This window comes from Aethalodelphis obliquidens, unplaced genomic scaffold, assembly GCF_003676395.1.
Source record: "Aethalodelphis obliquidens isolate GAN/ISIS:26980383/991018 unplaced genomic scaffold, ASM367639v1 scaffold15, whole genome shotgun sequence".
Lineage (NCBI taxonomy): Eukaryota > Metazoa > Chordata > Mammalia > Artiodactyla > Delphinidae > Aethalodelphis > Aethalodelphis obliquidens.
Genome location: NW_020837959.1, coordinates 33,357,909 through 33,371,826, shown reverse-complemented (window position 1 = coordinate 33,371,826; position 13,918 = coordinate 33,357,909). Strand labels below are relative to the sequence as shown.

Here is a 13,918-nt window from a genome sequence, read left to right as displayed (position 1 = left end):
ATCCCTCCTCACAACACCAGCTACCAACAACAGCCCACATTAAAGGCTTACTCTCCTAAAATTTTGAAAACAATCTAAATTATGCTTTGGAATCACAACTATAGTTTAGAGTGGCCAATTACTTGTTTTTAAAAGTGTCCAATCTTGCTCTGTTTTACTGGGCAAAGTAAAAGACTAGTATTTTAAAATAATATGTCGTCAATAGTTCTAAAAACAGAATTACAATTCCTTCCTTTTACTTCAGTATCGTTTTTAACTTTTAAAAGTTTAAATCGATGTGTGTAAACTGTGCCCTAAAGCATCCACCGCCCTCCATCTTCTCAATAGAAGCACTGCAAATGCGAACGCTGGCACTTCCCTTAGTCCTTTTCAGATTTTGAGCCGTGTCTTTGGCTTTCTTCCACATCTTTTTGTCCAAGAATTGCTACCTCCTTCTTTATCATACTCTCAAGTCAAAGCCATTAACGCCTCTCCTTTTCTATTTCTCTTGTCTAGTTCTGTTGAAAAGTTCTATTTTTCCCCTTTTTACATTAGAAGCTGCTCTTTGGCATCACTGAAGTGGTGGTATTTTGTGTTTTGTGTATGTGTTTTAAAATTACTTCCTACTAGGTTACTCATATCTAGCACATGATTCCATGAACAGTTGTGAAAATGACTATCACTGAAGTCCACAGTATTTCTTCATACACGCCCCCTACCTGTAGGTCAATGGACTGAAAGTAGGGAGCTGCTGATTAGCTAAAGAAATAATCTGTTAAAATGTTGCACAGAAAAGGAAATCTAATTGAACTTCCAAAAATTATTGTGTCCCTCATGAACATGTATGTTGGATATAGTCTTGTGTACATCTTGCATCCAAATTTCTCTTGCTCAATTATATTTTGAGCATGATTTCTACATTTTAAAGGGAAATAATACAGTGCAGTGGCAGAAAAAAATGTTTTATGTCACAAACACACAGACGCTAAAGATATCATCAATAAAAATTTAACTCTCATTTGAAGTTGTGTTTGACAAAACAAATTACCCAAATTAATTCTGCAAAGAGAAAGCTGTTCCTTTTTGGTTTAAACAGTAATGGTTAACTTTCCATCCCTCCATACCTCAAGAAAGAAGAAGATCAAATTAAGAAATTAAAGTGGCATTTTTTAAATAAGAGAAACTGATAATGGATGTATACAGAAAGAATTAATTATCAGCATAATTCTTATTCTTGGCAGTACATGAAAAGATTAAGTTTATATGTTTTGCTGCTAAGGCACATTTCTTATTTGATAACCAATGCATTAAGAATAAAAAAACTAGTGTGTGGTTTTGTTTGTAAATATTCTTCTGCCATCTTACCTATAATAAATATTTTTGAATTCTGACTATTAGAACTTATTTGTATTATGAAAGATGTTAACTGAATTCTTACAGTAGAGGTTGCAGACATAAAGTTAATGCCTACATTTAAAAATAATGTTGCTAATTATTTATTTAGAGTGTGTGTTGTTAGGCTAAGTGGTTTCTTCAAAATGTACACTATTTACAAAGCTAAAGGGTCCAACTTCTTGAACGGGTAGCCAATAATTTTGTTCTGGAAAAGAAAGTCATTGAGTAGCAAAATGATCACAGTAAGTTTCAGTGAACATAAAACTTACCGACACTTGAATTCATGTCCCCATTTTCAGAATCTGCTCCATGTTGGTTACTACTGGCATGATAGTTGCTCATAGCTTCTAATTTGATTTTTTTCACCTTCATTGCTTCGGCGATCGCTGCATTGGTAGCAGCGGCAGCTGCTGCAGCTGCTGCTGTCAAACCTTCAAAGAATAAATTAAAAATGAGGTAATTCAAATTCTGATTTTTCACGTAAGAATCCATGTGCTTTATAGAACACATATACAACATATTGAAGTATCTGCTTCCTTTATGCAGCACTCTGATATCATATATTCATTCCCAGCTAACCAGTGAAACTATGTTGATATCATAGAGTGCTCTCCGAACTCCCATATTCAATATTAGCAAAAGCATGATTCGTACACAGAAGGAGAGTAGTAGAAATGCAGACAGAATTCGCCCTCAAACAAACCCATCTGAACATGTCATTCCTGGCTCCAAATCCTCTACAGCTGCCTACGGGGGGTGGGTGGGTGGGGGTGGTGGTGGAGGAAATCTGAACTGCTTAGCTTAACTCACAAAGCTTTTCACTAAAATTGGAAACCTACCTAATCACCCAAAGTTTCCCTATTCTCATGCCATACTCCCCCTATGCTGAACGTGGCCCCAGTACCCACACGTGCCCTGCCTCTTCAAGCCCGTGCTTTTGCAATTGCCATTGCCTTTGTCTGGAACATTCTAGTCCTGTGATTAACTTCCCCCACTTGTCATCCTCCAGTATTCTAGTCCCAGAGTTGACCTTTCTAACCACTATGCCACACCGTCTCCAGAAAGTTTGTCTCTGTTCATCCAGAAAACGGGAGGTGGCAGTGATCATGAGATTAGAAAAAACAGTTTGAGGCCAGATACGGAAGATCAGAAAGTGAAGTCCTGGCTTTAGGTACAGGCTCTAGGTAACCAGCAGAGGTTTTGGAGCACAGGAGCGATTTGTTTTCCTTAAACGTGTGAACTTTTACCGAGTCAATTCACTTCATCCGACATCCTTCATCTGCAAAATGAAAGACACTGAAACGTGTGAATGATCTCTGCTAACTCTAAAACTCTGACAGTCTATGAGAGGATATACACACACACCCGCCCACACCCTCATACTCCTTTTGCTATGTTGCTTCAGAATTTCTGGCTACAGCGCTTCAGCCTGCTTTGAATTTATGTATGATTTATTTCCACTTGCAGCTGGTGGATTTGAGACTGAAACCTCTCTCCCTCTTTTCCTCCCCACTTCTAGTTACTATAGCATATAAGTTGCAGCCTCAGGAATTAGAAGAAGGTCTTTTTCCCAAGGAACCTCTGCTTTTTTATTTTTTATTTTTTTTTTTTGAGGTTAGGAGAATACCTCACCTTTCCTTCAGATCAGACCAAAGAGACCTTGACAACTTTCACCCCAACGCAACAAGAACTTCAGAGTGACTCTTTGTATGACAAACTGGTAACTGCCCCCTAAAAAGGCACTGATCTGAACTCAAAGAATTCATCTGGGTCTCGACTGAACACTTATTGCCTTTTAAGTCCCAACTTGAACTGATTCTCTCATCTTCCTATGATTGAATTTTCTCCCCAGTTACTCATTTCCTTCAAAGATGTTTCAGAAGATTTTCTTTCCTGTTCTCTTAAAATTCTCTTTGTGTTTCCCAGAAAATCTCTCTTCCTCAGTTTCGCCTTGTCACCAATGTGAACATCCCACTTGTCCTTTCCCTTCATTGCCTGGTGTTGTCCCATATCCAATTTATGACACATCTAGGGTCTTTATCTTTGATTTATGTGGCAGGTAAATCTTGTTCCATAGTATTCAAATAAGAAAGAAAAAACTACCACTTGAGATATGATTGTTATTATTGGATAGATCTGACTCAAGCTCAGTAGCATGAAACATAACTATGCTTGATATGGCCTTACACAAGCTATAAAATCTTCTTAAGTATGGTTTCTTCATCTGTAAAGTCATCCTATTCACAAAGGGATAATAGAAGGATTAAATAAGATAAACTATGTGAAGAATGCCACATAATGTTTAGTAAAAACTAGGCAGGCCTTGTGTTCTAGTTTTTACTGCAGCAAGTCAAGCCCAGTCCTAGCTATGACTCAAGCAGGATACAGTGGGCTGGCTGCAGCCTCCCTCAGCTAGAAGTATCCTGCTTCTCCTTAGCTGCCGGCATTAACCCTTGACTTTTAAAAATGTTTTTCACAATTTTATTATTTATCTGATCTTATTTATGGTACTCTTCTCTTTTTCCATTTGACAGTTTTTTCCCCCTTAGGTTTACACTTCTAATGCAAATTCCAACAGATAGATGTGTGTGTGACACACACATGCTATAACCATAATACTTTTGAAATATTCTATTTTCAGTCCAGTTTCATGAAAGCAAGAAGAAAGCTATGACATTTGCAACAGTTCCTGATTTAAGTTTCACTAACTCACCTAACTGTTTGATGGGTTCTCAAATTTAATTCTTTAATAGCTTTCACACTCAGACAATTTTCTCCATCTCCCCTGGCTTCCCCTAGTGTAAGCTGCCACTTTTTGTTCCCTGGAGTCTTGTAATTATTTCTTAACAGCTTCCACTTTCCCTACCTCCAATCTCTTATGATTCATACTGCAGTCAACGTGACCTTATGAAAACAAAAAGCTAACCCTGGCATTTGATGCCTGCTCTGAGGAACAAGGTGGGTGCTTCATGTGTCTGTCAGGGCCCTGTGTGCTCAAGTACCCTGCTTATCTGTGTGGCATTATCTTTCCCCCAGGTCTCCTTTGCTCTGTGTGCTCCAGACCTATAGGGGTCTTTCACAACCTCTAGTGGACTACATTTCCTCTTTCAAGCCAGACTTTGCACATGCTGTTCAGACTTTCTAGAAAATCTCTCCAGTCCCCTGCCCCAGATCTGTCCTTGCATCTGTCATGTGAGGCTTAAATATGATGCTCTAGGAGGAGCAGGCTCAGGACCCTGACTCGTCAAACTACCTGGGAAAGAGCTCCAACACTTCAAGAATCAGCCTAAGACTCACTTCTTTTAAAGAGCTGACCTTCTCCACCCTACTCCTCAAGAGTAGAGCTAGTGGTCCACTTACTTGTGTTCTCAGCCCTGTTGAATGAAAGTCTGCATTCTCTGTGCATCAGAATCACCCACAGAGCTTTAAAACCATGCAAAGAACTGAGTCCTACCATCTGAGATTCTGGTTCAGACACATCCATCTGTATATTTTGGTTGATTTTACTGTTCCTCAGGTCACTTTAATGTGCAATCTGAGAACAGAAACTCACTCAAACTCTTTATTGCTCCTTTTTTTGGGGTGGGGGGTGTTGCTCAAGGGGGTCGGTGTAGGGCTAGCTCCTCCGACTAGGTTATAACACTGAAAGGACAGAAATACTTTCTTAGTATATGTATCCCAAACATTGAGCACAAAGCCTGGCACAAATTGTCACTGAATGAAAAAATGCTTCTCAAACTGGATTACATGGAAAGCCACAGGAGAAATATGGGCATTATTTTGACAATATCCATGTAAGTAATTTAAAACATTATGTTCATATTACAGTCAATGTAAATATACTAGGAGTAGCAAATCTCATTAATTTAATAAAAAGCATTTACTTTCCAAAGCTACATCTGCCTAGGACTGGAGAGAATCATGAAAGTCTCACACTCACCTCTGCATTGATTGCACTTCCTGTTGGCCTTGCCATGGCCCTTTCAAATCTCTTATGTAATTCTCAAATTCCCTCCAACTTGCTGTCTCTAGTAAAAACTTATTTTAGAATCTATACACTCACTTTAGAAAGAGGTCCCATTGTATAGTTTGTTCCCTATTGAAGCTGCCTTTGAAAAAATAAGTGTAATAAATTCACAAAATAACACTAGTTTTTGGTCTATACTTCATAGAGAGTTCACATTGTAAAAACACTTCCTATGCAATCACGAATGCTCTACCTGTGCAACATGCATGCACCTAGAGATTATTATACCAAGTGAAGTAAGTCAGAGAAAGACAAATATCATGTGATATCACTTATATGTGGAATCTAAGAAAATGATACAAATGAACTCATTTACAAAACAGAATCAGACTCACAGCTTAGGAAACAAACAATGTTACCAAAGGAGAAAGGTGGGATGGAGGGTAAATTAGCAAATTGGGATTAACAGATAACTCTACCATATATAAAATAAACAACAAGGACCTGCTGTATAGGTCCTTGAGCCATACTGAACTATATTCAATAACCGGTAATAACCTATAGTGAAAAAGAATATGAAAAGGTATATATATATATATATATATATATATGTAACTGAATCACTTTGCTGTATACCTGAAACTAACACAACATTGTAAATCAACTATACTGCAAAATGAAATAAAAATTTTTAAGAAAAGAATGGTCTGCTTGTGTAAACATTGGCAACCCATAACATTTACCACACACTTTTCCTCCCTCCATAACACTTTCTCACTTAGAACTCTTCTCCACCTGCCTCATAATCAGACTTCAGCATATTCTCCTTCAATATCCCACCCTGAAGCAGTGAATTTATGACTGCTTTTAACTCTTCCCAATCAAAACAAGTCATTTTTCCCTTAGAACTAGGTAATCCAGCGTTTCTCCAAGTGATAATCTACATCAAATACAGCTGCAGAGTGTGGTAAAGTTGAAGGTTATCTTCCTTGGGGCCACATTCATAGACCCTATCTCTGAGATGGACTGAGGAATCTGTATTTTTATCTTTCAGTAGCTTGATTCTGATGCTCCCTGCCCTTAGATTATTTGATGACAGTAGTGTACATTATTAAAGTGTGTCTACACCTTACAGTAAAAGCTTTTTAGCTAGGTAGATCATCTCTGTGGTGGTTTCTGAAAGTGAGTATGCTTAAGAATCAACAAGGAAACTTGTTAAAATACAAAACAGGTTGGACCAATAATCAGAATCTGAGACATACTGCTGTAGTGTGATGCAGACTTTGGAAAAATGAGTCTTCTGCGCCTCTACCCTTGCAGAGCAGAAGCAAGGAGGCCAGCCAGGTAACACAGCACTTCTGTGTGTTATAGATCCAGTAGCCATGCACGTTATTAACTCAACCAACCACTTACATATACGAATCTATTTGGTATATACAGTAATTGTTAATTAAACAGCTTGGGTAATTTCTCCAGATTCTTCAATCAGGTAAAATTTTCACCAGATTTCCTTCTCTCATTGAGAGAAAAATTACATATATATTACGTAATGCATGTGTGTGTGTATGGTGAAGAAACAAATAAATGAACAAAGGTTTTCTTACACTTAGGAATGATTAACCCATCTATTTTACCTCACGAAACTTTCTTTTTACACTTTCCAAGAACAATTATAGTATCTCACACACAAAGACAAAAACATACACTAAACTGAGAAGTCAAATGTAGTATAATTTCATTTTATTTTAAAAGGTTCTAAATCCAATTTTATCATCAGCAATGGGGAAACTTTAATGTATACTTAAAATTCTTTTGCCATTGATAAAATAATGTATTGAGAGATAGTTGGTTTAAAAAACATGTTTTCCTTCAGAAAAAGGATAATAAGTCATATACTGTGCAACTCGTAGACCTTCTTTTGGCCCTCAGAAAAGGGACTGTACATCAAACTTAGGCTAAAGCCCATAGGCCTTATGTCATGCAAAAATATTTAGGCTTCTTTTTTTTCTACTTGATCTTCAGGAACTCTACCACTTACAATTCAAAAGAATGAATAGATTTTTACATACATTTAGAAAAACAGCTTGTCATAGTAGTGTTTGAATTATGCTACAAACTCATTGCAGCAGGCTCCATTCTGTTCTACTCCTTCAGAGCAAATTTTATATTACTTTTTTAACCAGCTATTGTTAGAAATTCTTTATATTTATCTTGGCTTATAGATTTCTTTTACTTGTACTTTTTTTTCTTTTCCTTTCTTTTTTTTTTTTTTTTTTTTTTTTGCGGTACGCGGGCCTCTCACTGTTGCGGCCTCTCCGTTGCTGAGCACAGGCTGGACGCGCAGGCTCAGCGGCCATGGCTCACGGGCCCAGCCGCTCCGCGGCATGTGGGATCTTCCCAGACCGGGGCACAAACCCGTGTCCCCTGCATCGGCAGGCGGACTCTCAACCACTGCGCCACCGGGAAAGCCCTACTTGTACTTTTATTTTTTGATGGTCCATGAAAACCTTTTAAAGTTCTTGTTGAAACAGTGACTGGCATGGAAATTCCTAGCTATGTAAACTCACTATCATATAAGAAGTAAACATAAAGTCATTGGAAAACAAAACACTCCAAAAAGCCATACAAACTTTGGACAACATGCATCAAATTTATATGAACTACTGCAGCAAGTTATGTAATTCCTAAGGCTTCCAAATTCCTGTCTTTAAAGCAGAGATATCAGTTCTGACCTCATAGCAGTATTGTGGGGAATAAAAGTAAAATAATGTACACAACAGCATGGGCACATACTAAGCCCTCTGAAAATGGTAGTAAATATTATCAAGTAACCTGTAATATCCATCATGTCATTTAGTTTTACCTTTGTTCAGTTATTCACAAAAATGCAAATATGACAAAAGTTATCTAACAGTGTATGGTGAAAATTTAAACATTTGACAAATGGACACCTGAAAATCATGCTTCTATCAAATTATTTGATTTAGTAGCCTACACTGATCAAATTTATCATAAAATGACTGTCTCCACTCTGTGCTATATTGATACAAACCCTTTGCTACTTCAATTCAATATCCTGAGACCAATCCATGGGTTTATCATTTGGGAGGGAAGCAGGCATTATTATTCCTTGAGAGCCTTATTTTGCTTTGCAAAGATAGCATTTTTCTTCTGCTCTCAACTTTCATCAAAACAGCCTTTAAATCCTTCAAATGCTGTTATACAATCCTGATTGCTTTCTCTAAAAAGGGAAAAGTATCCCCATTCTATTTTTTCAAATAAGTTAATACCCCTAGTTATAAAGAGCAGATTACAACTATAGATTATAAATATCAATAAAAGAGACATATTGCTGTCAAATTCTTTCTCTGATCTGTTTGTTTGCTCATTAACTTGAAAGGTCTAATCTTTGATCTTTGGTTTCAAAGACATCAAGATGACTTCCAAATGTTTGATATGTTGTCTACTTTTACATCACATTCCATATAAAATGCATTTCCCAAGACCTAATGGCTAAATAAAATTAGTTATAAGCAAGAGATAGTAAGCATTCAAAGCTTCCATATGATAGACTTTTTATTAGGCTATGTCACTTTACCCAAATGTAGAAAAAAGTACTCTAACATGCACTCATTTATAGCCAATAGTAGTTATTATTAATATTCTGGAATTGATAAGTTATTTATGTCTGGCATTCTTCCTATTGCTTATTCAGGGAGACAGGCAGCTTATAAATATCTCATCACTCCACCGTCACAGAAATTTCATCGACAGTGCTCATGCACAGCTATTAGCAATATGAATCTAACCATTACAAGAAGGAGGAAAATCGAACATGTGGCATTAATACGCAGCCCTGGTTCCTAACCATCTGATAGGCAGATGGTGTGAAGCGGATTCTCCAGCTGAAATGAAGGGGCACATCATTTAAAACCTTGTTTGCATTCTAACTGATATCAGTGCCATATTGATATACATGATACATCATGGCAGTATTTGAACAATCTAGTTTGTTTCAGTCATAAATGTTTACAGCCTTGTTTTTTTAATCTTATAAGCATGTTCAGAAGAGTGTATTTTTAATTTATGAAACCTATTGTTTACTTCTGTTGAACTACAAGATTAGTGGAAAGCAGGAATATTAAATTACTTCAGCTAGAGCAATATAACAAAGACAGATGAATAAAGTGGGTTTCTATTTTCAATAAAGGATGTTAGTAAAGGAATTTTAAAATTAGCCCAGGCATTCTGTGCCTTAAATACATTTATTCATTTAAACCTTCTAGCTTTTTCTCCCCCAAGTGGCCTACAGAGATACTTAATGCTTTACATAGTCATTCATTTAAAACTCTCACTGTGTGCAATTAATCTTGTCCAACAATTCAATTCAGAAAGTAAAACATCAGAAAGCATAGTTCAATTCAACAGTCATTACTGTGAAGTAATCTTTCTGTTCCTGACAGATCCTATAGACTCTTTGCAAAACTCTGTTGAAGGTGCATTGTAAGCTCTACATGAGTTTGAATTACAACTCAATTGAAATCACTCCAAGTCTTAGAAGAACTCTTGGCTCAATATAACAACTTGAAAACACCAGTACCTTTTTCCACCATGTCTTCTTCCTATCCTTATTTAAATACCAGCTGTCTAAAAAACTGAAACTAACTTTCCCAGTTATTTTATTTCTCAATACTTTCTAAATAAACAGAAATTGTGATTGAACTATGCCTGTCCTCACCCTTGAATGATGAAATAACAGAAATGATAATCAACTAGAATAAGTAACTTAATTGTAAAGCAGGGTAGACTGAAGATTTTGAGTGTGAGTTTGTCTCCTAATGTCCATTAGACTGATTTTTCTTGCCCTTTGAAACACATTTATATTCTGCAGAGAAAAGGAAAATTGATCTTAGAGGCTGCTAATGGAAACACTCCCTATATCAGTTTCCAGTTTTTCAATTGATTAAATTAGATTTTTAAATGTGTCAATTAACAAAAAAAACTACTAATTTGGAGAAATATACAGAAAGAGTTTATTATAATATTGATAATCACTAATAAATCGAGTAGACATCAAGTTTAGCATTCTTTTCTGATTAGCTTATAATCTACAGTCTCCCAGAGTTTAGGAAGAAATAGCAGTAGTGAAGTCAGGGGGAGGGGACCCCATCTTGATGTTATTTGGCCACATGTAAAATCACTGAGAAACTTCCATGGAAGTTTTTGAAACACTCAACTTCTAATCACTAACTCATAGAATCAGGATGATACAGAATCAATTCAAATGTTTAAATTACTATGATTTAAAATAAGAAAATAGATAATTTATGAAAAGTTTAACCTGACACAACAAGGTCTTGAATATATAACTTTCACTTCGACTCTATCTGTTAACATTACCACCTTTAGAAAACTATTTCTTAACAGCCACTTGGAGTCTGGACTTATAAAACATAGACATGAGAAAGACTTTATCTACTGCGACCCTTTTATTTTACTGATGATGAGATTTAGGGGCAGCGAGGTTAATCATTTCTATAAAGTCACACCATTAAATAATGATAGATTAAGCCCAATTCCCCTAACTCCCACTTCAGCATTGGCCACACTGCCTCTGTCAATAAGCGAAAAAAGAAAAGTACAGAATACAGTAAACTATGGAATCATTGAAGGAAAATGAATCCTCTTTTCTCAAGTAGCTTATGGATTGCACAGGAAACCAAGGTTACAGACACTCAGATGATGCCACAAGTATAAGTTGATTCCACTTAAAAACCTGACCTAAATGTTCAGTTGTGATTCCGTTTTATAAAATTTTGAATATATCTGCCACAGAAACAATGGTCATTCAACTCTGTGCACAAAACTTTTAACCTGTACTACTGGTGAAATATATTGCTTATAATATTACCCTGAGTCCTATATTTTAGACACAGAGCAACAAGGAAAAGGAGAAAGGCACATAAATTATTTTCCTCTCTATATCTTGAATATAGAAAAAATTATAAATAGAACCAAATTGAAAGAGGTAACATTTGTCTTGAATTTTCTTTAAAGTGCTCTTCTCATTATTATTATTCCATTCTCCACTAAACTGGGCATTGGATGTTCTCATATTTGTCTAAGGCCCAATACTTCTTACTATGTACATGACTCATCACCCCAAATTACTCAAAGCATTGGCCCCAGGCAGGTGGCTCTTACCAACCTGAGAGTAGCTGACAGTATGTGACATTGTGAAAGGATGTTTTTAAAAGAGGCTACTTGTCAATATATTGGTGACAGTTCAGGCAGTATAATAAGTGAAAAGAGGAAACGGTGTCATAAATTTAATTTCCTGCCAAAGTCACCTCACTGGCATTTCAGCCTAAGAATAGTCTTTCCAAATGTTCTCCTACTTTTCTCAACACCATGTAAATGCTCTTCTAACTCCTTTGATACTTCAATAAGTCTCTTTTTTTTCTTTTTCCAGAATCCTGGTAGCATGTAGGGCTCTGTCAGTGTGTGCTTGTTGGTGAGGAGAGGATATGAGAAAAAAATTATAATAGAGGTGGTCATTTTTACATGCAAGTTTTGTTTGGGGGAGTTACGCAATGAGACAGAAATAGCTGGAGACGATGTGGCCAAAAAATTTTTCTGATATAGTAATATAAAGGAAAAGACTCAAGAAATATATATATATATATTACTATATATATATATACACACACACACCATTATATATATATAATGACACATACACACTTTTTAAATAGAGGTCAGGGTCTGGGTAGAGAAAAATATATAGCCATATTCACTGAATAACAATAGGATAGGAATGGAAGGACTATTTGAAGCAATATATTCTTCACACTTTTGTCATTGGGTTCTTACATTTATATCACCATCTCATTGAATCTCCATAATCAGCCGACAAGAAATGTATTTTCCCTATGTGATTTCAAGAAAAATATGAAGTGTGAGAGCCCAATTGTAGTGCTTGGAAATGTAGGATTTTAGTTGCAGTTTTAAAGTTGGACTATGGAAAAGAATAATCCTGATTAATTTAGAAAAATAAATACTGCCACGTGACAAGGAAGATTACAAAGAAATATAGCTCTCAGTCCATAGCCTCAAGTGGTCGCCATCTCCTAGAGGATGGCATGAAGCCTTAATCATGGCATGCCTTTGTAATCATAGTCAGGTTACTTAATTTTTTTAGTGTAATTTAGACAAGTTACTTAAATTGTCTGATTCTGAGGCAAACTTGTACTTTATTGTTCAGGAAATAAATGCTGTCTATGTTCAAAACTATTTCCCTTCTGAGGTTTGATGCATATATTCAACCCAGCTCACCTACGAACAGAGCAGGTGGATGTCAAAGAATTACCAATGGTTGGCATTGCACTATTCATTTCTTTTTTTTTTTTTTTTTTGCTGCAAAAGCATTACAACAGAAAGAAATATCTAATTTCTAACATGGCAATAAATGCTAGTCTTTTGTACATTCCGATAGAACCTTTTACTTTATTTCAAAACAGTAGTAAGTCAGAGCAAATCTTCCATTTTCCTTACATCTCTTCATTTATGAGCAAAGTCTATAGTTGCACTGATCCAATGGCTTCTCTTGACCTAATTTATGTTGTACCATGAGATTCTATTAAAAGAAACTAAATCACTGCAGTAGATTAATTCATCTTAAATAATTTAAGCTAATTGAAAAAAAACCAAACTAAAACTAAAACACTTCTCTCAAGCATTCAACTTCTGCATGTCAATTAGTAATTTAAACAACCAGCTAATCACAACAGCTTCGTGTGAAACACGAACCTGTGCTGTGTACACATTTCTCTACCTCCACGGAGCTGAAGATAGAAATAAACATCAACTCTGAGTCTGAAAGCATGTGTATCTATTCTGGAGTCATTAGACAATTCCAATACAATATTTTCACTGACTGATTTGAGACTTTTCTCAATTTTGCCAAATAATTTTGAAAAGAGCACGTGGAAAAATGAGAGGAATATCTGGAAAATCATATCCAATCACTCTTCTGGCAACGCGTTATGGAATTTCAAAAGTATAACATGACTTAAGCAAAACAAAATTTAAAACATTACTGTTATTCACCAAAGTTGCTATATCATAATAACCAAAAACTGAACTCCTATGGGTTGGTTTAAAAATTAAGAACCTAGCTTAATATTATTATGATTTTATTTTATTCTTGTCGCTCTGCTTCTTGTTGGTAAAACTTATCAAATATCAATTTAAGTCATGTTAATAGTAGCTCATCATGTTATCGCGAGTTATGCTATGCTAATTGTCCCATCATTATAGAACTCCATTTGTAAAAGCAATGGTCATTTTCCTCATGCGACTATTTTATAATTCAGCTTTTGTTAATACCTGGAGTGCGTGGCATAATCACACATAAGACAGTCCCACAAAGAGTTACAAAGCTTTTAGCAGTATTTTTGCCATACATCTTCCTTCTGAGAATTAGAAAATTCAAACATAACTTTATCTTGGAAGTAAACCCTTTTGAAATATTGCTAAAGTGCACAATGAATAAAGACAACACACTTAAGCGGACTT

General features: G+C 35.9%; 1 protein-coding gene across 1 annotated transcript in view; it reads right to left on the bottom strand.

Moving 5' to 3' along the window:
* Positions 1-13,918, bottom strand: part of DACH1 (dachshund family transcription factor 1) — a 414,309-nt gene that overhangs the window by 189,945 nt on the left and 210,446 nt on the right. Inside the window, exon 3 of the mRNA XM_027116097.1 lies at positions 1,644-1,805. Within this exon, the coding sequence (XP_026971898.1) occupies positions 1,644-1,805 (162 nt within the window). The remainder of the gene's footprint in view (positions 1-1,643; positions 1,806-13,918) is intronic.